Raw genomic sequence first — 23,185 nt, 5'->3', positions numbered from 1 at the left:
GCACTTGTGATGCACTCGTGTGACCCCTCAGGTCAGCACCAACCTCTGCTGCAGCTTGGAACCATGCGCCAGTCCAGGGACCCCTGTTCCAGCTGCCGCCTGGCCCCACCACCACAAAGCCAGGGTCAAGCGCTGCCTCTCACAAGGGCTCCTGCCAGCAGGGGAGTTCTACTCGGCGGCTCCCTCATGGAGCTCTCTCCGCCGGCACTCTCCAGGCTTCCCTGGGGATGTATCTGCTCAAGGCACTCTCCTGTGCCATGGGCTGCCTGCCTCTGCCTGGGGCTTGGTTTGCAGCTGCATTTCTGTTTTGTCAAAATTTAAGTGCCATTTTGGTTTCCATGCTTCTTGTTATTTGTGGATGATTTCCAGGAAACCAGGGGGAAATGCTGACATATGCCACAATGTGCAGAGCAAAAATCAAGCCCTTTTATTTTAATGTGTAACCTTAGACTCATAACTAAGCTCCCGACTATATTCTCACAGCAGCCAATGCCTGCCCCTCGAGCCTGTGCCCGACACCCCCAGCCATGCTGCAGGTCCTCCACCCACCCTGCACCTCCCCGCCAGGCCAGCTCTCGTCCCTACATCCCCCTCCAGGCCCATGGCACAGGACAGTAGCCACAGAGGGGCAGACCCACGACCCATGTCCATGGGTCACCTTCCACCTACACCCCAGCTCCCATCCGCCATTTAGATCCAACTGAAACACCACCTTCCCCACAATCTGTCCTGGTAGCTCCCTCACCCCTCCCCTGCCAGCCAGAAGTACCCACCCCCACTCCTCTGTGACCGCGCCCACTACTCCACCACACTACACAGTGACTGGGCACATGACTCTCCTCCCCACTGGATGGGGCCTTCCCTGGAGGAGACATGGCAACCATGTAGGGCCCCGCTGTCAACACAGAACCTGGCACACAGGCGGTGCTTGGGGGGGGGCACACGGGTGGGTGGACGATGGGTATGGATGCAGCGATGGCCACTTCCCAGGTATGTCCAGTGTGTGTGCGGTCGAACTTGGAATGGGGAGGCACTGGGGTGGGTCGAAGCAGCCGGGATGAAGCAGAGGGAGCTGCCCACGCTGAGCAGACAGGACCTAGAGTCGGCTCTACTGTCTACCAGTTTGAGAAGCTGTGTAGACACATCAGTATTTAAAAGAAGGAAAGCCACTGGGGAGTGGGGAAAGAGGCAGGTGGGGAAGAGCACATCAGGCCCGCATGGCAGGGCCATGGCCGCCCAGCAGCCCCGGCTCCACGTCTTTTCTCCTGGGGACTCGGCAGCTGAGAGGGGAGGGTGCAGAGGGCTCCTTGTGAGGACCCGTGGGACCCGCTGGCAGGGCGCAGGCCGAGGGCAGCAGCAGGTCACTCACAGGCACCTGCACCTCCAGCCCTCACGGTGACGATGGGGATACCACCACCTGTTCCTGGGTGGGAAACCTGGGCTCCTGGGCACAGGACCAGGTCTGAAGCTCCGACCTCCAGGGCAGCCTACAGTCTAGGGAGGAGGCTGAGCTGGCAGGAAGTCAGGCAAGCCCCTAGGAGGCAGCCTCACTGAGGACCTGTGGAATGCCTACCTGCAGCCGGGGCAGGCCCACGAGAGGCAAGGAGCGGCAGAAGGCCCATGAGGGCGAGGAGACCCAGAAGGAAAGGAGTAGCAGGCAGACAGAGCAGTGTGCGGAAGCGCAGGCAGGAAGGTGGGATCCAGGAAGAGGGCACTGGGGACAAGGAGAGGGCCTTGCGAAACGCTTCCCGACATGGGGGAGAGCCCATTCATTATTCATCCACAGGTCACAGACTCACCTCTCACACCTCCCGGGGGCAACTCTGCCCCTGCAACAGGCGGCCCACACAGCAGCCTGGCTGTCCACTATTCAGGCTTTGCACACAGCAGCCCAGCCGTCCCCTGATCAGGCAGCACACAGCAGCCCGGCCGTCCCCCGTTCAGGCGGCACACAGCAGCCCGGCTGTCCCCACCACAGGGACCTGAGGCCCAGCCACTTTGTGGAGCACCCAGCCTACCAGACTTCAGGCGCAGACAGATCAGGGCCCCGCCAGTGCAGCGACAGGGCAGGGAAGCCCTCCACAGCCAGGCCTGGGGACAGGATGTTGCTCTGGCCCCGGCCCAGGCACAGAGCACTCGGTACCTAAAACCTCGTTTTCTGCATTTACTCCCTTATGCCTGTGTTGCGGTGCCTGAGAAGTGGTGGCACAGTCCCTGACAGACTCTCCGGAGGACCCGGCTGCACTCCAGGGTGGCCCAGGCGCACAGTGTGGCTGGGGAGGACAGAGCTGCAGGCAGACTTCTCGGGAAGGGCCATGATCCCACGGCAAGAGCCTGGAGGACAGGATTCCCAGCCAGGGCTGCCTTCCAGGGGCCCTGAGTGTGCTCCGGGCAGTCCTAGCACTGAGCCTGTCTGTGGAAATTGTTCTCTTTCGCCACACCCTGTGCCCGCACCAGGCTGCAGGAGGCAGGGCCATGTGTGCCTGGCCCCCCTATGCCCCTTCCCAAGGCCCACAGATGGCCATCTCCTCCCTGACAAGGCCCTGATGCCCAGCAAGACTAGGAAGAGCCCTTCCTAGGAAGATGCCCTAGGAAGAGCCCTTCCTAGGCTGCCCCCCAGGGGCCTCTCATATCATGTACCTGAGAAGGGTCTAGTATCTAGAACACATGAAGACTCTCACCACTAACCAACAAAACCCATTTACAAAGCAGGCACTGGATGGGACAGACGCTTCTCCAGAGAAAACAAACGTGGGGCTGATAAGCGCAGAGTGAGCAGCTCAGGACCACCGGCCTCAGGGGAACGCAAACAAAGCCCACAGGAGCCACTTCACACCCGCCAGGACGGCTCTACTGAAACATGGAAAATGGCAGGCACCAGGATCACTTCTCTCACGCCCAAGAGTGTTCATCTGTGTCCTCTTATTTACGATGAGTCTGGCTAGAGGTTTATCAATTTTATCTCACAGAAACAGATTTTGGTCTCATTTACGGAACTCAATTGTATGTTTGACTGAGACGAAGCAACCTGTTGATTTCAGGTGGGGCCAACAGGGAGTGGGGAGCAAAAAGCCGGGCATGGGCTGGGAGCCCTCAGGGAGGGAGCCACCTCACCCTGGAAGACGGAGCTTGCACAGCAGCATGTGCGCTGCCCAGACCCAACCTGGAAGAGGCGTGGGGGCCCTAGGAGAGCAGCCTGAGCGCAAGCACAGACATCCTGGCAGCAGCTCCAGCCTCAGTGTGGACCAGCCTCAGTGTGCAGCAGCCTCAGTGTGGAGCAGCCTCAGTGTGGAGCAGCCTGAGCACAGGCTGGCTTCAGCACGGACCAGCCTCAGCGTGACCCAGCTTCGGCATGGCCCAGCCTCAGTGTAGTCCGACTGGCCCCGTGTCCCTCTGCCTACAAGGTCCGTCCCTCCTGGAATGCAGGTCTGGCCTGCCAGATCCATTCACAGCCCCAACCTGCGTACAACATAAATGCTAATGGTCCTTGTGGCAAACTCACTAGCGCAGCATAGGCTTTAGGAAGAGACCTTGCATTCAGTTTAATTTGGGAAGATGCAGGGTGTGCTCCCAGGGGCCTTCCCTAATGCCACAAACTAATAAGAGGAGAAGCTGGGTAACTGCCCCCACCGCAATTCTAATTCACAAGGCTACTGCTGAGTGCCAGAGTGAGGGCGTCCACACGCACAGGCACTCGCGCCGCCTCATCGCCCATTCATGTGGCATCCCTGAGTCTCAGCTGCACCCCATACCCCCTGCGGTAGTGAGGTTGAGGCCCAGAGCCTCACAGAGTTCTGGCTGCAAGGTGAGGGCCTGCATCCCAGGGCTCCCGGGGCTGATTGGGGCAGAGGCCCCGGGTCTCCAAGAGATGAGAGGGTGCTGAGGTCAGAGCTGGGCATCCGGGCCGGAGGCCAACTTTCTGGTCAGCTCTGCACCCTCCAGCCCCAGGAAGGCTTCTGGAGTGGCTGTGGCTTCCTGAGGAGGCCTGGGGGGATCTTAAGTGGAGTCCACTCCCTAGTTTCCTTTCCAGCCTGGAGGAGACACAGGCACTACGGGCCGCGGGCAGCCCTGTTGCTCACCCAGCCATCTCCTCGTGAGCATGGCTGGGTGTCTGAGCTGGGAAATGCTTTCTCCTCAGAAAAAAAGCAGCCCAGCCGGCGCGCATGTCCCAGCCGAATGTTTGCCTGAGGCCACCATCATTCCTCAGAATGACTCCTCAGGCACCGCCCCGGGACCAGGCCGCTGCAGAGCCAGAGCAGCTGTGCTCAGAGGAACCGGGGCCTCACCACCAGGGCTGCGGTGTGCCCAGGGCTGCCACTGCTGGCCTCACAAGCACCACTGGGCGCCTGAGCACCTGTCCCACCAGAGTCCCACTGCTCTGACTGCCAAGCTGGATACCCTGCTCTGTTTACACTCACAGAGGAGTATTGGGAAGCCAGATGGTGGTGTCTGTGCATGTGGCTTCCAAGGGCTCTAGAACCTTCGCTGGGATCATTGAGGCTGCCTCCTCAACAGGGCAGTTGTTAACAATGGGGAGGAGGCACAGGTGTCAGAAACCTTTTGAAGACGGCAACTGCTCTCTGAAGAAAAACGCGTGCATGTAACACAAATGTGTACGCAGCTGCAAGGGCTTCACGGAGAACTGAGTTCCTGCCCTGGGATGCTGGATAAAGAGCCCCTGCTTAGAAAAAAGCCTGAATTTGAAAGCTATCCCTACAGAAAGGGCTTCTCGCCCTCCTATCAGCCCCACTCCTACATCTGCCTTTGTAGGACATCTGAGGCCATCTCCTGTCCCTGTGAAGCCTCTCGCTGTGGAAGTTAACTCAGCTGGGGTAGCTTGGGGAAGGCTGTCTGCCAGAGCTGCTGGCTGCATCACAGGCAAAAACAAGCCCCCAGGCAGCCCAGTTCAAGGAAAAGTCCCAGTGTCTCCAGAACAGGCAGAGGCGAGGATGGCATGGGCTCCACGTCAGGGAGGCAGGTGGCAGGGGCGGGGCAGGTGCCACCACTGTGGGCCTGGGGCCAGAAGGGGACCAGCTTATGGAAGATACTTGTAGCTGAGAAAAAGCTAAGTCAGAAAGGGCCACTGCGGAGACATGAGAAGTTTAAATCACAGGAAAATGCTTCGTACTTAGGATGAGGGTACGACGTTTCCCCTATACGGAATTACTCCCATAATTTTTCAAGATAAATGAACCAATTTCCTTTCTTGTGGTTATTACAGACTAAATCTTTCTAAGTTTCGTGGCATGGAATGCACGGGGGACTTCACTGCTCTGAGTCTGAAGTGCCCACCTTCTCCTCATCCCCATCCCCAATGCCCAAAAGCGGCCCCCATGGGTCACATGGCAAGTGTGCAGACAGCAGCAACATGCAGGTGATTGGGATTCTAGACCGCCCAGGAATAACCCCAGTAAGCAGTGGACAGGACCCATCATGCAGGGAGGGGAGAGGGCTTCTAGGGGATCTGCACTGCGGCGAGCTTGCCTCTCCATGTCAGTCCGCAGACCAAGGCCATCCAAGAGGACTGGCAGAACCTTGGCAAGCTCCCTCTGAAGTTTACTGGAAAAAACCTTGGAGAATCTCTAAGATAATTCTGAAACAGAAAATAACACAGAGGTCACGACGTATCAGATACACTCTGAGGCTCTGCTAGCTCACACGCTGTGGCTCTGGCCCAGACAGGAAACAAGCTTACACGTTCCCTCTGCACTGAGATTTTCTTCTGCTTTTTTGGAGGAGAAGCAGGGATCCAAATCCTCTACAACCAAGGCCCTGACATTATGCCTGAGAAATCTATTTTCTGGGCTAAGAAAACATCTTCTCAGCCTACTGTTCCTAAAATGCAGATGATCCTTGCAAGGTAACGACATTAAATCACCAGCATCTTCTCCTAAGATCTTTGCAAACTGGGAAACACTGAAAAGGCTGGGTGCTCACACTGGGAAAGGGGACAGAGGGAAGACGAAGTGTCCCTGTCACACCTGTCCCCACTCAGTCCTCGACAGATGCTTTAAAATCCCCAGCTGGGCCGGGCGCGGTGGCTCAAGCCTATAATCCCAGCACTTTGGGAGGCCGAGACAGGCGGATCACGAGGTCAGGAGATCGAGACCATCCTGGCTAATACGGTGAAACCCCGTCTCTACTAAAAAATGCAAAAAACTAGCCGGGCGAGGTGGCGGGCGCCTGTAGTCCCAGCTACTCGGGAGGCTGAGGCAGGAGAATGGCAGGAACTCGGGAGGCGGAGCTTGCAGTGAGCTGAGATCCGGCACTGCACTCCAGCCTGGGTGACAGAGCGAGACTCCGTCTGAAAAAAAGTAAATAAATAAAATCCCCAGCTGAATGCCTGGCCCTGGGCTAGCGATGGAGCCCCAGAAAGCCCTGGGGTCCCGCCCTGGTGGATTTCACAGACAGCCTGGTATGAGGAAGCCCCCTGCGATCGCACTGGCCACAGGGTCTGGGGTCAGCCTGCCTGGGTGTGAACCCTGGAGCACTCTCCGCCACCGCCTGTTCGAACACAGGCAGGTCACTCATCCTGGCTGCACCTGTTCCTTGTCTGAGTATCTGGGGGCCATAACCAGCTTGTGGGTTTGCTGCCAGGGTCGCAGTGGGAGAATCTGTGTAAACAACAAGTGTGCCTTTGTGACATGGTGAGCACCAGTGCACGCTGGCTTCGCATGTGCCACCGCCACGCCTGGGGCAGCAGAGTGATGGCGGCGATGGTGAGGGTGCGGGCTCGTGTGGGCAGGGGAGGGAAGAGCATGTCTGCGATGCAGGGGCAGGGGCAGCGGTCCAGCTCGGTTCCCAAGGAGCCTGAGGCTCCGCTGGACTGAAAAGATATCCTCGGAGCAGGAGCAGCACAGAGACTGCTTGGAAGGGCGTGAGAAGATGCGCTCAGAGGGCAGGGACATCACTGTGGGCAGGGCAGGCCTATCAGGCACTGAGGGACCAGGTAGAGACCACCCAGTAGGAAGATGGGGCAGGGCAGTGAGCGCCCACTGGGTCTCACACAGCGGGAAGGAGGTGAGCCCAGGCATGGACTGTGTGCTCCCGCTCCCATGCTGAAATCCTAGGAGGGAGCCCAGGGGAGGTGAGGAGGCCACGCGGCAGAGCCTCAGGGAGGGGATTAGCACCCTCATAAAAGGGACCCCAGAGCTCCCTCGGCCCCCCCCCCCCCCACCGTGTGCGGACACAGTGAGAGGGCGCCACCTGGAACCAGGCAGCCTCAGCAGACACCAGACTGGTCAGTTCCCGATCCTGGACTTTCAGCCTCCAGAACTGGGAGCAACAAACATCTCCTGCGGTTTTATTTTATTTATTTTTTAGATAGAGACGAGGTCTCACTCTGTTGCCCAGGCCAGTTTTGAACTCCTGGGCTCAAGAGATCCACCCGCCTCCACCTCCCAAAGTGCTGGGATTATAGGCGTGAGCCACTGCGCCCGGCCAACATCTGCTATTTTAAGCAGCCCGGTCTGTGGTGCTCCTGTGAGGGCAGCTGAATAGACAGATGCGCAGCCACGGGGTCCCTGTTCCCTCAGACAACGGCCTAGAAGAGGCGCTCAGCAAGTGCCTGAATTAGACAAACTTCCCTCAAATGCAAGAGGCATTTAGAGCAAACGTTGCTCCACGTGACGCTTGCTGTGGCCCAGCGATTCCTTCCGCTCTGTGGAGGAGCCTCGGGGCACGCACTGAGGATGAGGCTGGAGCAGGGAAACCTGAGCTGACCAACGGGCAGCGAGCCTGGAACCAGCCCTGGGGCTGCTGAGGAAGATCAGGCCCCTGTTCTCACCCAGAATCGCTTCCCAGAACAGCCTGGATCTTCCCAGCACGTGAACTCACTTAGCTTTGTGAGACTCCAGGGAGGCTCCCCCTTCCTCTCTCCACCCCAAGGAACAGGCAGTGAAGCACCTGCTGGTGGCCACACAGCAAAAGAGGCAACAGGTGTGGCTGCAGGAAGGGACCAGTTGTGTGGGATGCAAGGGTGGGTGCAGGAGGCCCAGGAGGGGAGGGAGGGTTCTGGCCTGTGTGGGACGGAAAGGCGGGCGCAGGAGCCCTAGGCGGGGGCCTAGGAGAGGCTGCCTCCAGGGCTGGAGGGGAGGAGAGTCAGCTGGGGACACAGTCTCAGACTTTCAGCCATTCCCCAGACCTGCCCCAGACACATCCCTGGCCCCAAAGAGCCTCTCCAAGCTCAGGACACCTGCACACCAGGGCACGTAGGGACATACATGCTGGTGCAGTGTTAACTGAACGTTTTGCCAGGAATCAGGAGGCTGCCACCAGCCACACAGAACCCCGGTACCAGCAGCGAGCCCCTGCAGCATGCCCCACACACGAAGCACTCCGGTCAGAAGCAGGGCTCAGTCGTGCAGGATGGGTCCAGAAGGTGAAATGAGGCACTGTCAGTTACCAAACCAGGAGGCTCTCATGATCATTCATCTGGAGGCACTGGCCAATGCTGGTGGATGTGACTAGACAGATTCCGGGCAGGGCACAGCCATGAGGACTGGCACTGAGGAGGGGCTCACAGCTGCCTGGTCCATCCTCAGTATCAGCACCAGTGAGGACAGAGGCACCAACCACGCCTCCCATGCATGTGGGGCCTGCAGATCTACACGTGGCTCCTGGGTGTGCAAGGTGCCCCCGGGTCTACACACAGCCCTCGGGCATGCAGGGTCTCCCCGGGTCTACACACGGCTCCTGGGTATGCAGGGTCCCCCCCGGGTCTACACACGGCTCCTGGGCAGGCAGGGTCCCCCCCGGGTCTACACACGGCTCCTGGGCGTGCAGGGTCCACCCGGGTCCACACACGGCTCCTGGGTGTGCAGGGTCCACCCGGGTCTATACACAGCTCCTGGGTGTGCAGGGTCCCCTCCGGGCCTACACACGGCTCCTGGGTGTGCAGGGTCCCCTCCGGGTCTACACACGGCTCCTGGGCAGGCAGGGTCCCCCCCAGGGTCTACATACAGCCCTTAGGTGTGCATGGCCCTACAGGCTACACACAGGCCTCACTGGGAGTCTCTTCAGGGCAAGCTTTGCCGGTGTCCTCACCTTCCCATGAGAAGCCAGAGGCTCTGACAGCCACACGGACCACAAGCTCCTGCACGGGAGACCCCAGAGAGCCTGGGGCTTCTCCATGGGGCCCACGGGACCTGCCCTGCTCATGGTCGCCAGATTTCAGAATCTGTCTGTAAAGCACTTGCTGCTAGGCCCAACTCAGAGGGGGCCTCAACACCCTGCCCATTTCAGAGATGGACAAAGAAGGGTGGGGGATGGGAAGCAGCCTGGCTGGGCCTCAGTGCTGTGGTAGCCGCGGCCCTTGGTGGGGCAGACTTGGCACAGGGTGCCCCCTGGGAGCAAGGAGCAGGACCAGAGGGGCCACAAAGGGAAATCAGGAATCAAGGAAGATGCTGCTTAATCAGAGTTGAGAGCAGCGTAATTCCCTCTAAATCGGAAAATAAATCTTCACTCCCCACTCCCCAAAGTATATAAAATATTAGAGGACTTTTCATAGCTGTAATCAAAAGACTCCTACCTCCAGCCACTGCGGGTCTAGCTAATGAGAGGGGTTTGCTAATGATACAAGGATGGCTCAGGAAATCTCTCCCTGCGATATTAATTGCATTTAAAGAAGAAATCATGAATTGTACTTATGCTTACTAATTAGTACAGGTTTGCTAATTAATAAGAAAGTCAGAGTGCCTTTGTCTTGTCATTGGCAATTAACTAAAGATTTAACTTTTTCTTTTTTCTCTCTTTTCTCCTTTCCTAAATAACAAAATGACTTTGGGTTGGAAAATAGCGGGTAAAGGAGCTGCAGGCTGGGAGACAGGACGGGCACCAGGGCACGTCCCAAACCATTGTGGACAGAAGGCGTGAGCGACGCAGTCAGCCCTGCCTGGAATATGGCTTCTCCACACAAGCCCTGAGGGTGCAGACCACCTAGGCCCCAGCCTTTCCAGGAACAGGGGAGCCCCTTCCCCAGACAGCAACCACTGCCAAGCCAGTTACAGGGAACTGGATGGGAGGGGCCTCAGAGCTAGAACCAGGGGTGACTCCAGCCATCCCAGCTCAGGGCGAGCTCCCGCTCTGGTTCCTCCACCATAAAATGAAAAGGGAGTCAGGCTGTCCCACAGCCCAGAGACCCCTTCAGACAGGACCATGCGCCTGCACCTGTAATCCCCGGGGAAGAAGCCACGGCACTGAGGGCTCCGGGTCACACGGAGAAGGGGCGACCTGGAGCCCAGGGCTGCACAGCCCAGTGAGGTGGTGGGGGGCAGGGGAGGGAGGCCACTGGCCTTCAGGCATGCCTGGCAGGGGCCAGCCCCAACCACAGTGCCTGTGGCCCCCTTGCCTGGCACTGCTCTCCCCAGTACCTCCTCTGAAGGGCTCTGCATGGCAAGAGGGCCACAGAGCCAACAAGACCCTTCCTCTCATCCCTCGGAAGCCCATCTGGAGGGCCTATGGCTCCAAACAAAGGATGGGGGCCAGGAACAGGAGCTCAACCCGGGGAGGGGTAAAATCACGATCCTGCTTGGGGGCAATCCTCCCACCACCAAATTCGAAGTCAAATGCTGCAGCTTGGGGCCCAGGCATTAGAGCTTAAACACTGCTGGGTACGATGAATAAGGAACATAAATTCTATGGGCTAAAAAAGAAAAAACACAGGTTGAAAAGCAGCCAAACCTCCAGCCCAGGGCTTCATCAAGTGCTCCTCACAGCCCCCTGACCACACCCAGAGATCCAGGGAAGCCAGCACTCCAGGGGTGGCTACACCCACCCCGCCCGAAGGCCCAAGACCAGTTTCCGGCTCCCTCCCCACGAAAGAGGCCTGGAGTGAGCGGTTCCTCCAAAACCACCTGCAGCCGGAGAAGGCCGGTGCCCGGGCCAAGGTGCAGCTGGAGAAGGGCCAACACCCAGGCCAAGGTGCCAGCTCCGAGGCGTCCATGCCTCTGTTGGGTGTGGGGAGTCCACGCTCTAGAGCAGCTGCGGGCGCCAGGCAAGTGGCTCAGCCATAATGCTGAGGGCTTGGCCTGCGCTCAGACAACTCCATTTCTAACCCTCCTGGCCTCCTGCACAGGCGGAAGCGTGGCCCCCGGGCACGTTTCAATTCAGGCCAACAGTGAGGCAGCTGGCGTGATGACACACAGAACACCAGGGTCTCCACAGGGCATCTTCAGATGGGAGCATCCCTCCGCAAACAGCACCCACCCCACCCCAGGCTGCTCCAGAGGCAACAGGAAAAGGGACCTCACTGAAGCGTCCAGAAAGCTCAGTCACTGAGAAGGAAGCACCGACAGAGGAAGGTCCTGGGCGTGCCCCCCACCAACCCCCACACAGGCGGAAGAGGGCCCTGGTATCCTTCCTGAACACCTGCACTCAGGGGAACCAGACCCCACAGTCCACAGAGCCCCCTAACCCTGCTCACTGCCGGACACCAGACCCCACAGTCCACAGAGTCCCCTAACCCCACTCACTACCGGACACCAGACCCCACAGTTCACACAGCCCCCTAACTCACTCACTGCCGGACACCAGATCCCACAGTCCACAGAGTCCCCTAATCCACTCACTGACGGACACCTGACCCCACAGTTCACAAAGTCCCCTAACCCGCTCACTGCCGGACACCAGACCCCACAGTCCACAGAGCCCCCTAACCCCGCCCGCTCACTGCCGGACACCAGATCCCACAGTCCACAGAGCCCCCTAACCCGCTCACTGCCAGACACCAGATCCCACAGTCCACAGAGCCCCCTAACCCCACTCACTGCCGGACACCAGACCCCACAGTCCACAGAGCCCCCCTAACCCACTCACTGAAGCAGGAGCATCTTTCAGGCCTGCCCTGAGCCATCTCAGATGAAGGCAGAGGAACAGAAACTGAGTCTCAGACCTGCCATTAAACAATACAGTTATGATGCGTTCCCCTGCAAATTCCATCAGCAGTGAAAGCTCACAGCAGAACGCAGGGAGGAAAACAAACAAAACAATAACCCCCCAGTATTTCTACAGCCTGAAGAGAAACATGGTTCATACTCCAATTTTAAAACCCAGACCCAAGAAAGGCCTGTCATGGAGCCCCCAACAGCCTGCTTTTCCTTCCGCTGAGCCAAGTGTCACATCCCCGCCTCCCTCCCTCCACCGTGCTCCCCTGGCAAACCCGCCCGCGCGAACCCCCATTCCCCAGTGACTTTGTCTGCCCGGAAGCACCTGAGCATGACAGACAGAAGCCTGCCGCCCAACCTGGCTCCAAGTTCACACCACAAACCTCAGCGTGACTGCTGGGACTCCCACAGGCCAGTCCACCTCATGCCCACTTCAGGAAGAGACAGGAAGCTCCAGCAACCTGCTGGTCCCCGTCCCCTTCGATGACCCTCTACTGCCCCAGCCCTACATCACACCCGTCACTACAGCGAGGCTCCCATCAGCATAAACTGCTCTCCCACTGCCCATGGGGTAAAACAAATCTCCCTCCGGCTCCAGGCCCAGCCCAAGCAGGCCCTTCTGTGCCTTCCCTCTCCTCTCTTCAACGAAACGCCGGCCGCAGGGCCCAGGGCAATCCTCTGTTCCCCTTCTGGGTCCTCTCTGCAGTCTGACTGTCCCCTGAAAACACTTCCTTTTCCAGGGCTCTGTGAATGGACCTGCCCTCCATGGAGTCCCCAAACTCATGGCGCTCCCCAAGACTAGATGCCAGGACGCTGGAACATCCCGAAGAAGCTTGAGCCTCCGGTTCTGATTTCTCTGCTACCTACTCATTCCTGACAACTGAAATACCATGCAGAGCGGATGGGCACCTCTGACCCCAGGGCACTGATTCAAAGCCTCCAGCCCTGTGCACCCAACGTGTGGCAGGCATGAGACTCCCACACTTCACCCCCAATCTCCCCACCCCATACCATGAGCCTACCCAAGGCGGAATGCCGAAGCCGTCCTCGATTCCTGGCCCTCACGCTCTCTACCTCACCTGAATCTCCCTTCAACAGAGCCAACTCGGACAACACCTCTGCACACCACTGCAGTCCTAGGCCAGGGCACCTGTGTCTCCCACCCTGGCCAGCCCCAGCCCTGCCAGTTCCCACCCACTGCGGCCCTGCACAGAGCAGCCAGGCATCCTTTATGAATGGACACCAGGTTGTGTCACCACCTACTCTACCCACGAAACCACAGCCCTGCCGTGACCACACAGGGCCCACAAGGTCAGACTACCAACCACCGCGGGCCCCGCTTCTGTCACCCCGAACCTCGCTGTTGGGTCCCGGGCCCTGCCTGCCCCCCTACTCCCACCACCAACACACGGGTCCCCCAGGCTTGGCTCAGGACATTCTGCAGGATGGCCCCGGGAAACTGTGGCTCCTGCATTTGCCACCACCGAAGTTCTGTCCTTCACTCTCCCATGGGCCACTGACTACTCACTCGGCAACAGTGTGCCTCCAGGAGGGCAGGAGCCTGTGTTGCTGGCTGCCGCGTCCCCAGCACCGAGAGGAATGTCCTTAAGCGGCTGCTGAGTGAAGAGCGACCGTTCTGGAGCCTCAGGGCAGCTGTCACCGGTCCGCCTGGCCTCGGTCCTGCAGATGCCAGCTCTACCCAGACCCAGACCTGTGCGGTATCCTGCTGCTGCCTCTCTGCGCCACCGGCAGCTTCTTCCAGGGTCTCAGCAGACAACCCTCGCCCATTCCCAGCCTAGGCCCTGGTGCCCGTACCTCTCAAGAGGGTGATTTCCAACCCCATTCGACCCTGCCCCATGGGAAGGGCCTGTAACCATGGCCACAGCCACAACCGCTACAGACTGTGCAGCCGGCCCCAGAATCGGTCAAGCGATGAACCCTCGGCACACCCCTGCCAGGTGGAGGCCCTAGAGCCAGGACCCCAGCTCCCAGTCACAAGCTGGCAAGCAAGGACGCCCAGATGGGAGCCTCGACCTGGGCTGCAGGCCCTGGGGTCCGTACAACGCTGACAGCCGCTCCGCCTGAGACCCAGGCCAGCCTGACGGGTGGCCCGGGACAGAATATGCAGCCACACGCACGCACGCATGCCCCAGGGCCGTCCGTGTCCTTCACAGACATGGCCAAGGCCAGGGCAGCATGGACAGAACCTGCACTTTGTTTAGGCCAAAACGCTTCAAAAGCAAAGCCCATTTGTTCCCTGCAACAGTGGGAGGCTTTTTAACACTGGAGGTCCAGAAACCAGGAGAGCCTGCCTGGCCCCGAACGGGCCCACACTGCGGCTACATCCAGGCTCGGAGGCAGCCAAACCAGCGAGAGTGGGGCCGATGTGGGCTGAGGAGAAAACTTAAAAGCACACCTGCCGCATTCACAGACGGCAGAGAAGCACTCGCTGCAGACATCCCTCTCTTTGTCAGGACCCATACTAAGTGACGCCTGAGCCCCAGCTTGAGGCACCGTCCCACTGGGGACTCGGGTCCTGTGTGGTCAGGACAGGGGTCCACGAAGCCATAGCACCGATGCCTAGTTCGCCACAGACCCCTCGCGGGCTCGCACACCTGCTTTGCCTCTGACACCGTGGCCTCGTGCGGCAAACACGTCACTGCCCCCTTGCCACAAACACGGTGGTGGGGCCCGAGGGGCCATGCTCTGCCCAGGTGCGGGCCACCTGTCACTGGTAGAGATGGGACTCAGGCTCCTCACACACCCTTCCCCGCTCAACACAGCTTCCAACGACAGAGGAGGCAGCCATGCACTGGTGCCTGCAGCCTGAGTGAGGGCTTACGGGGACAGGCGTCCCTGCCCGGACCCAGGGTCCAGGTGTCCTGAATCTCAGCCACTCCCGCGTCTGACTCACCATGTCTGCTCTTTGTTTCTGGCCTCCCAGCTCCTCCAGGGCCTGAGACAGCTGAGCCTGCAAGACAAGATAGGATTCGGCCTGAGACTGGGGTGGGCCGGGACCCATTTCTAGGACTGCGGGAAACACAAACCCCACCACCCCGCAGCCTCCGCTCCCTATGGAGCAACGGGACCCAGGAGCTGGGCAGTGGGCAGCCACAGGGTGGGTAGGGCCAGCACAGCCACTCCGTGAGGCCCAGCGCCCACAGACAGAGCGGGCAGAGGGTGGCCAGAGGACTGGCAGGGGCCAGTGTAGCCGCCCCACGAGGCCCAGAGCCCACTGATGGAGACGGAGACCGAGTGGGCTGCGGGAGGCTTGACAGAACCGAGGTCCATTCTAAAAACCTCTCGCAGGAAACTGACTGTGAATGGGGTGGCCAGGGGTGGGCCCAAGAGGGACTGTGGAATTGGGGAAAGACGGAGGGAAAGGTTCAGCATGGGACTTTCGATCAGAGGAAATCCATTCACTCTCCCTGGCAGGCTCATGCTTAAAGAACAGAATCAGGTGACTTTCCTGGCAGAGGCCTCACCTCAGAACATCTCCTCCGCCATAGCCACCCCCAAGCAGGACCCCGACCCAGGCGGAAGGGTCTCCTGCCCCCACACACTCCCCAAAGGGCACAAGGCTTGACCCCACACTAAGGGTAGAAAAGCCAGCAATGAAAAGCCAGCCACCTCCTACTCACAGGTCTCATGGAACAGCAAGGCTGGGCCTTGTTGTGGTGCTGGGACATCAGCAGTCCAGCTTTCTGCTGGGGACAGTGACCCTGTACCCATAACCTGCACAGTGCACGGGGCTCAGGACCTCGGAGACCCCTGCCCTGGGCCTCTGCCCTTGCAGTTCCTGCCTTCCCCCACATCCTCTGCCTCTGCCCCTTCCTGACTCCTTCCCACGACCCTTGGCTCCCCACTGCCCCCACCACCTAAACACACTGTGGCTCTGACCTAGAACCCGGGAAGAAGAGCCAGGCAGGGGGCCTTGTGAGACTCCCCAGGCCACAGCACACACGAAAGGCCGGGAAGGAGATGGAGGGCCAGCCCCGGAGTGAGGCAGGAGGCTGTAGTGGGATGTGGGATCTGCAGGGTGGAGGCCCAGCAGGCCTGAGAATGAGGGAGGAATCGAGAGGCAGGCAAAGGCCTGGCCCAGCGGCAACTGGAAACCACCGGGCAAGTCACCAGGAGAGACCAAGGCAGGGAGGCGTGTGTATGTGCGTGTATGCAAGTGTGGGTATGTATATGCACACCTGTGTGTGGCATGTGCACATGTGGTGGGGATGGGGGAAGTATGTTTGGAGACACAGAAAACGAGGCACTACAGCCCCTGGGGACACAGCCCTGAGGCAACAGCCAAGAATCCTCAGCCTGTCCGCTCTGCAGACCATGGGCCCCCAAGCTCCCCTACAGGCCCAGCCAGAGCCAGGTTCTGGACTTCCCATGGGCCATCCTGGTGCCTGCTGGTTCTGGACGCCACAACAGAGTCAAACCCAGGCTCCAGATGCCCCCATGGAGGCTGCAGGTGTGAGCACCTGAGCCCCCCAAGCCTCTGGTGTGGTGCCCCATTCAGTGGGGCACCCGAGTGACTCCCATTGCCCAATACCCCTGTGCAACGCCTGTGGGTGAAGGGAAGGCCTTGAGCTCTACCCACCACCGGCCCCGCCTGGCACCCTCACATTGCCTGGCCTTGAGCTCTGCTCACCACCAGCCCTACCTGTTGCCCTCACACTGCCTGGCCTTGAGCTCTGCCCACCACCAGCCCCGCCTGGTGCCCTCACACTGCCCCAGGGAGGCCCTGGAGCCCGCCCAGCCACTGTCATCAGGAGGCAGGTGGCCGTGGTCATGCTGGGCTGTGTGGACCGCACACTGGAAAGCTTGGTGCCTCAGGGCCTGGGAGCAGCACACTGCCCTCCTCACAGCCAGCTGAACCCTGGATAATCCGGCCACTGCTGGGGTCACCAGCAGTTGGGACTGGGAACGGCAGATGGAACAGGGACATCCACCAATCTGGGCCTAGACACGACGCACTTCACGGAGCTGCAGCCCCGGGCGCTCCCGGGGACACAGGGAGCTGGGTCAGGGCATCCGGGGCACCCCACATCCCCGGGCAGAGCCTCAGCACACAGTAGACACTCGCCGTCCACATTCATGCTCTCCTCATGCAACCCTATACCCCGCCCAGGTCTACCCGCATCCACAAGCTACCAGGCCAGCGACCACCCCACACATGGGGGAAGACAACAGGTGCTGAGCTGACCCGGGCAGCGAGATGCACCCATGAGAGCTGCCCGCACCCCTGGCAAGGCTCTGAGCTGGCCTGGGCAGCAAGAAGCACCCATAAGAGCCGCCCACACTCCCTGCAAGGCTCTGAGCTGACCCGGGCAGCGAGAAGCACCCATGAGAGCCGCCCACACTCCCTGCAAGGCTCTGAGCTGACCTGGGCAGCGAGATGCACCCATGAGAGCTGCCCGCACCCCTGGCAAGGCTCTGAGCTGGCCTGGGCAGCGAGAAGCACCCATTAGAGCTGCCCACACCCCCTGCAGCCTGGCTATGTCTGCCACACCTGGCACACTGTCCTGGGTACACAGGCGGCTGGCACCGTGGACACCGGCCTCAGGTGAGGCACATCGTCATCCCCATTTACATCAGTCCACGTGGCAACCTCGCAAGGTCAAAGGCGCTTCACAGGTGCAGCTTGGAAGAGGCAGGACAGTCCGGAAGCAGCAGGGCTGGGAGCTGTGCGTGAGTCCCGGGCCCACCCCACTCTCCCATGCCTCCCGACACAGCATCACTGCAGGGTGGACCCATGACCACGGTGGCCAGCCCAGGGACCTGCTGAGGCCAGGCAGGCCACAGCAACCTCAGCCTTCACAGCCTCCGGCGGCAGGCGGGTAGGCCTCAGGCATCTCCAGAAGGTTTCACGAGGTTTCTGTGAGGACAGCACGAGTAACGTGTGCCTGAAGACAAGTTCATTCACAGGTGGCTCACAGCCTGAGGCCAAGGCGTCCACCTCTGTACCAGCCCCATCAGCCCAGCACTTCCGTCAACGGCTGGGAAAAAAAACCGCATGCATCTGAAATCCTCACATGACCCAGGGCCTGAAAACAGAGACCAGTGAGATTTCTGAGATATCCTCAAAGCCAGAGTCGCTCGCGAAAAGTGACTCTGAGCCGCGGAGCCCTGCACTCAGACTCGCACACTGGTCTCGGGTACCTGGGCAGAGCCTGCTTGGAGTAGCTCCCATGAGAGCGCAGCCCCGGGATGGGGCTGGGAGGCCAACTGCATGGCCGCAGGAGCAGCTGTGGCTTGGCTCACACGCCTGCCTGGCGCTGAGCAGGGCCCTGGGTTGAGGAAGGCAGACGTCGACAAGCTGAGTGCTCCCCAGGAGGTGACCAAGACAGCAGCGGGCATCACAGGAGCCATCCAGCCATGAAGAGAGACGGCTTCCAGACAGTGAGAGCCGCCTTTCACCGAAGACTGAACACACAAGTGTCACTTAGGCTGCAATGAGACATCCACAGGGTCCTGTGTGACCCGTGAGGTTCTGTGTCTTCGCCTGCATTGGGGGGTTACATACACACACTCACTCTGTCGTCCGACAGACTGAAAACTTGCCATCTGTGCATTTTGGTGTATTGTGTTATATTTCCATTAAAACATATACTCTAGCACCCTGGGGGACGAATTAGGGAGGAAAAGGAGGACGGTTCTGCTACCATAAAGATAAATGATTTCAGCCAGACATGGAGCTCATGCCTGGGAGACCATCACTTAGGGAGGTCAAGGCAGGAGAATTGCTTGAGGTTAGGAGTTCGAGACCAGCCTGGACAACATACAGAGATCCTGTTTCTACAAAAAATTTAAAAATCAGCTGGGCGTGGCAACACACAACTGTGGTCCCAGCTACTCAGGGAGCTGAGGCAGGAGGATCTGTTGAGACCAAGAGGTTGAGGCTGCAGTGAGCCATAACTGTGCCACTGCACTTTAGCCTGGGCAGCAGAGTGACACCTTGTGTCAAAAAAACAAAAACAAAGATGTAAAACAAAACAAAACAAGGTTGTTTGTAACCCGCTGAATCTTCCCAAATGGATAGCCAAATGGGACATCGCACAAGCCTGAGTCAGAGGTGACGCCACGCGGAGGGTTCTCAGCAGAGCAGCCACCAGACAGCAGCTCAGTAGGCAGAGGGGCCAGAGTGTGAAATGGAGTGCACGCTCCACAGGCATGGAGATGGGGAGTGGCAGGGAGGCAGGAGGGAGCTCAGGTCTGGCTTACAGACATTCTGCAGCACAAGGTTTGTGGGTGGAGGACACCTCAGCCACCTCTCACTCATAACCTGAAAAGACACAGGTGGGTGCTCCTAAGAACAGGAATGTGGAGAGACCACAGACAGAGAAGGCCCTGTTGTCACTCAAGGAAACACACTGCTGTGTGTAGCTCAAACAGGGTAAGTGGTCAGACATGAAGTTTCCGAGTAACAAAAAATGTTTTACATGAGAGCGGGTGTGGACAGGGCAGGAGTGAGTCGGGGGAACAGAGTTAGTTGTGGCCTGTGTGGGTCGGCCACACTGCGTGCCTGTCCTGGGCCTCCCTGGTGTGACAGGTTCTGTGGAGGGAGAGTGTGAGAAGCTCACAGCAGAGCCTCAGCACCAAGGAGCATTTGGTAAACGTCCACTCCTCCCTCACCTTATCGTTCCAAGAAAACGGCTGAAGAAAGAAAAACAAAGGAAACACTGAAATCCACACAGGCCAGCAGAGGAGACACGGGACATCACTAAACCCACACGGCCCAGCACAGGAGACACGGGACATCACTAAACCCACACGGCCCAGCACAGGAGACACGGGACATCACTAAACCCACACGGCCCAGCACAGGAGACACGGGACATCACTAAACCCACACGGCCCAGCACAGGAGAGGCGAGGCAGGACATTAGGGTCCCGAGAGACCCAAGACAACATGCTCTGTGTGCACAGAGGAGACCCCCAGATGGGACACCAGGAAGCTTCAGGGGACAGGCTCTCATGGGCCCCAAATGCTCTAGAACTTCTCCTTCTGGACTAGCTGGAGGAACTAGCACAGACGTACCTGTGCTCTCCTGCCTCAGTCACCAGAAACCAGACACACATTAGGAACCGTGGGATTCCGGTGAGGGAGGGCAGGCAGCTCAGAGCTCGGAGCTGCAGGAAGGGACGGGGTGAGTCCCCCAGGACCTAGGCCGGGGCAGCGCCACAGACAGAGCCCAGCAGGCCTGCTGGGTGAGGAGAGAGGAATGGGAGCTCCAGGAGGCACAGGCGGGCAGCTGGGCCTGGCACGCCAGCATCAGACAGAAGGAAGGGACCTGAACAGAGGCCACCAGAGAAGAGGCACCGAGGTGGAGCAGCATGGGAAACGCTGGGCACGTCGGTCACTGGAGACACAAAGATTTAAGCCAGAGTGAAACGCGCTGCCCCGATGGATCCCGATACCAAAGCGGACAGTGCCACAGCGGAGAGCTCTCCCAGCTCTGGTGCCGTCGGCCTGGGCGAGAACATGTCACTGGACCCCCACGTGTTGCCATGATACGGCCACTTGGGAAGAGTTTGGCAATGTCTTAAAAAGTTAGGGCCCGGCCCGGGGGCTCACACCTGGAATCCCAGCACTTTGGGCGGCCGAGGCAGGACCACCTGAGGTCAGGAGTTTGAGACCCGCCTGGCCAACATGGTGGGCCTGGGGGCTCCACCCAGTCACCCAGGGAGTGAGAGGTATCTGTGTCCCCCGAAGGTGGCTGGCCAGCCCCACAGTCTCTACTAAAAATACAAAACTTAGCCGGGTGTGGTGGTGCATACCCGTAGTCCCAGCTACTCAGGATGCTGAGCCAGGAGAATCACTGGAACCCGGGAAGTAGAGGCTGCAGTGAGCCGAGATCACGCCACTACGCTCCAGCCCAGGCAACAGAGCGAGACTCTGTCCCCACCCTGTCTCCCCCCGCCAAAAAGTTAAAGCCCACACTCCTACTCCTAGATGCGGAGCCCAAAGGAATGGAAACCCACATTCACAGGAAGTCTGGCACGCAGACACTCACAGCAGCTCTGTCCCTAACTGGCAAGAACGGGAAGCCACCCTGGTACCGACCAGCGGGTGAACAGACAGACCATTTTGGTAGAGTCTTAGGACAAAGAATTACTTTGTAATAAATGAGCTGCTGATACAACATTGCTGGGTCTCCAAAGCACTGTGCAGTCAGCGATGACAGATGCAGCAACTGTGGGACTCCATTTACATGAAGTTCCAAGAAAGCCCGAAACAACAGCAACAGGCCCCAGATCAGTGGCCTCCACGAGCCGAGCCGGGGGTGCAAAGAAACTGACTGTCAACATGGATCAAATCACACAGATAAACTTGGGGGATTTTACTGAGTATACATTATATTTCAATAAAGCTGCCTTTAAAACGTGGAATCCCCAGAGCTCGGGGAGGACCACACTCACAAGGGCGAGGAGCCGGCACAGCCCCAGTGTGCGCTGGAGAGGAGCTCCCGCAGGGCCTCCGACAGCGCAACTTCAGGCTGGTCTCGGGAGGATTCCTCCAGGAACCCGCGTCTGTGACGGAGGCAGTGGGTGGGCAGCAGAGCGACCCCTGTGGAAGCACCCTGGGCCGTGCACTGTGGCACTGACTGTGGGGCGGCCCAGCCACCTTCGGGGGACACAGACACCTCTCACTCCCTGGGTGACCGGGTGGAGCCCCCAGGGCCTGGCCACAGTGTCCTCACCTTGGAGACAAGAGCTCCCCAAGCTCATGCTGGCTCTGCAAGGCAGTGGGAGGTGCAGCCTGTGCTGACGCGGGGACAGTGGGATGGAGAGAGGGCTTCCCAAGGCCCGGTGCTGGGGCTAGGCTGACGGCTGGGAAGACCAGATGCCAAGGCTCCTTGCGGGCAGGCCAGGCGATTCCCTAGCCTCAGCCCCTCCTCCACAGCCCACCCCGGGCTGGGTGCAGACACGCAGGAAACTCTGGCGGGAAGGAACACGGCTCCATCCCAAATAGCGTCAGACGTGGTGCTCAGGTTCCCCAGGAGAGGCCAAGCCCACTCGGAGCCAAGCTTCAGGGGCACATGCCAGGGAGCACTGAGGGTTGCGGAGGCTGTGGGGACCCGGGCACCGAGTGACCACAGAGCTGCCTCCACCCGAGCGGCTGAAGGGTCAAACACAGCTCTTCCTGGGTGGGACCACGTGTCCTGGGTGGCTACGTGTGCTCAGACACGAGCCCCAAGCCCTGGCGCCCTCAGCACCACAGAGGTGCCGCACAGAGGCCTCGGCCAGGCTATTTTTATCCCGAGGTGAGAAGTCGCTGCCTGTGATCCAACACTTCTGCCAGCCAGGACATGGCAGCAAACAGCGACGACAGGTGGCCACAGACCCCAGCGGCCATAGGACAGATGGGCTGGGGAGGACCGGGGGGCACGAGGCACAGACCCCACACACGGTGTGAAGGCTGGAGCTGGGGGAAGGCAGCCCCACCCACAGTCATGGTCACATGGAAAAGGATGGGACAGAAGCTCAGGCCTCCACCTTCCTGGCCAGGTCTCCTGGTGGCTTGTGACACAATGTGAAGAAGCAGGAGGCAGCACACCACGGGGTCTCCACAGGGCTTCCCAGGCCACAGCCCCAGCACCTGCCTCCAGGTGAGGCTGTACACAGCAGCTCTCTCCTTGCGTGGAGGCCTGAGGATGGCTGTGAGCCCAGCGCCGGCCACAGAGCACAACAGGCAGGCAGTGCACTGTCAGGGACCAGGCTATGGGGTGGATGCTCACCCTGGGGGATGCTCTGAGGGTGGCAGCAGGTCCTCCCGTGGTGGAGAGGAGAGAGCCTGCCCTGGGCTTATTCCTCACACACAGCAAGGTCGGCTCCTGTGCAGGGCAGTGGTGCTCAAAGTGTGTGCTGTCTGGGGTGGCACCGGCATGTCACAGAGAGCCCGGATTAGCGCGGCTCTGTACTGCACAGACGCCCCATTCTGGGAGTGGATGGGAGTGGAGCCACCACCTCGCGATTCCCACTAAGGACCTGCGGCCACACAGCAGAGGCTCCCACAGCCCAGACTCCAGGGCGATTTCCATAAACCCCTTGGTCCACTCTTCTTAAGTACACTGCGTGATTTTTAACTGTTTCAAGTTTTTTTTTTTTTTTTTTTTTACAGCACAGTCATCTCACGTTCTTTCGGTGCAGGAATCAGATCATCAATAATCAATACACTCACAAGTATCGGGCCTGGTGAACAGCCCGAGGCCCTGAAGACCAGGCTCTCCGCGGCCCTCCTGGAGCCAAACCACCCGCAGCAGCCAAGTGACAGCACTGCAGAGCTGCCCAAGCCTCTC

General features: G+C 59.5%; 1 protein-coding gene across 7 annotated transcripts in view; it reads right to left on the bottom strand.

Annotated features, from left to right (window-relative positions):
• Positions 1-23,185, bottom strand: part of MAD1L1 (mitotic arrest deficient 1 like 1) — a 412,429-nt gene that overhangs the window by 170,041 nt on the left and 219,203 nt on the right. For all 7 annotated transcript variants that reach the window (XM_033193959.1, XM_033193957.1, XM_033193958.1 and 4 more), the window contains one exon: positions 14,797-14,853. In XM_033193959.1, coding sequence (XP_033049850.1) covers positions 14,797-14,853 — 57 coding nt within the window. The remainder of the gene's footprint in view (positions 1-14,796; positions 14,854-23,185) is intronic.

This window comes from Trachypithecus francoisi, unplaced genomic scaffold (assembly GCF_009764315.1).
Source record: "Trachypithecus francoisi isolate TF-2019V2 unplaced genomic scaffold, Tfra_2.0 Lachesis_group4, whole genome shotgun sequence".
Lineage (NCBI taxonomy): Eukaryota > Metazoa > Chordata > Mammalia > Primates > Cercopithecidae > Trachypithecus > Trachypithecus francoisi.
The sequence above is the reverse complement of the archived record's forward strand: the minus strand, read 5'-3'. Positions and strand labels throughout refer to the sequence as shown.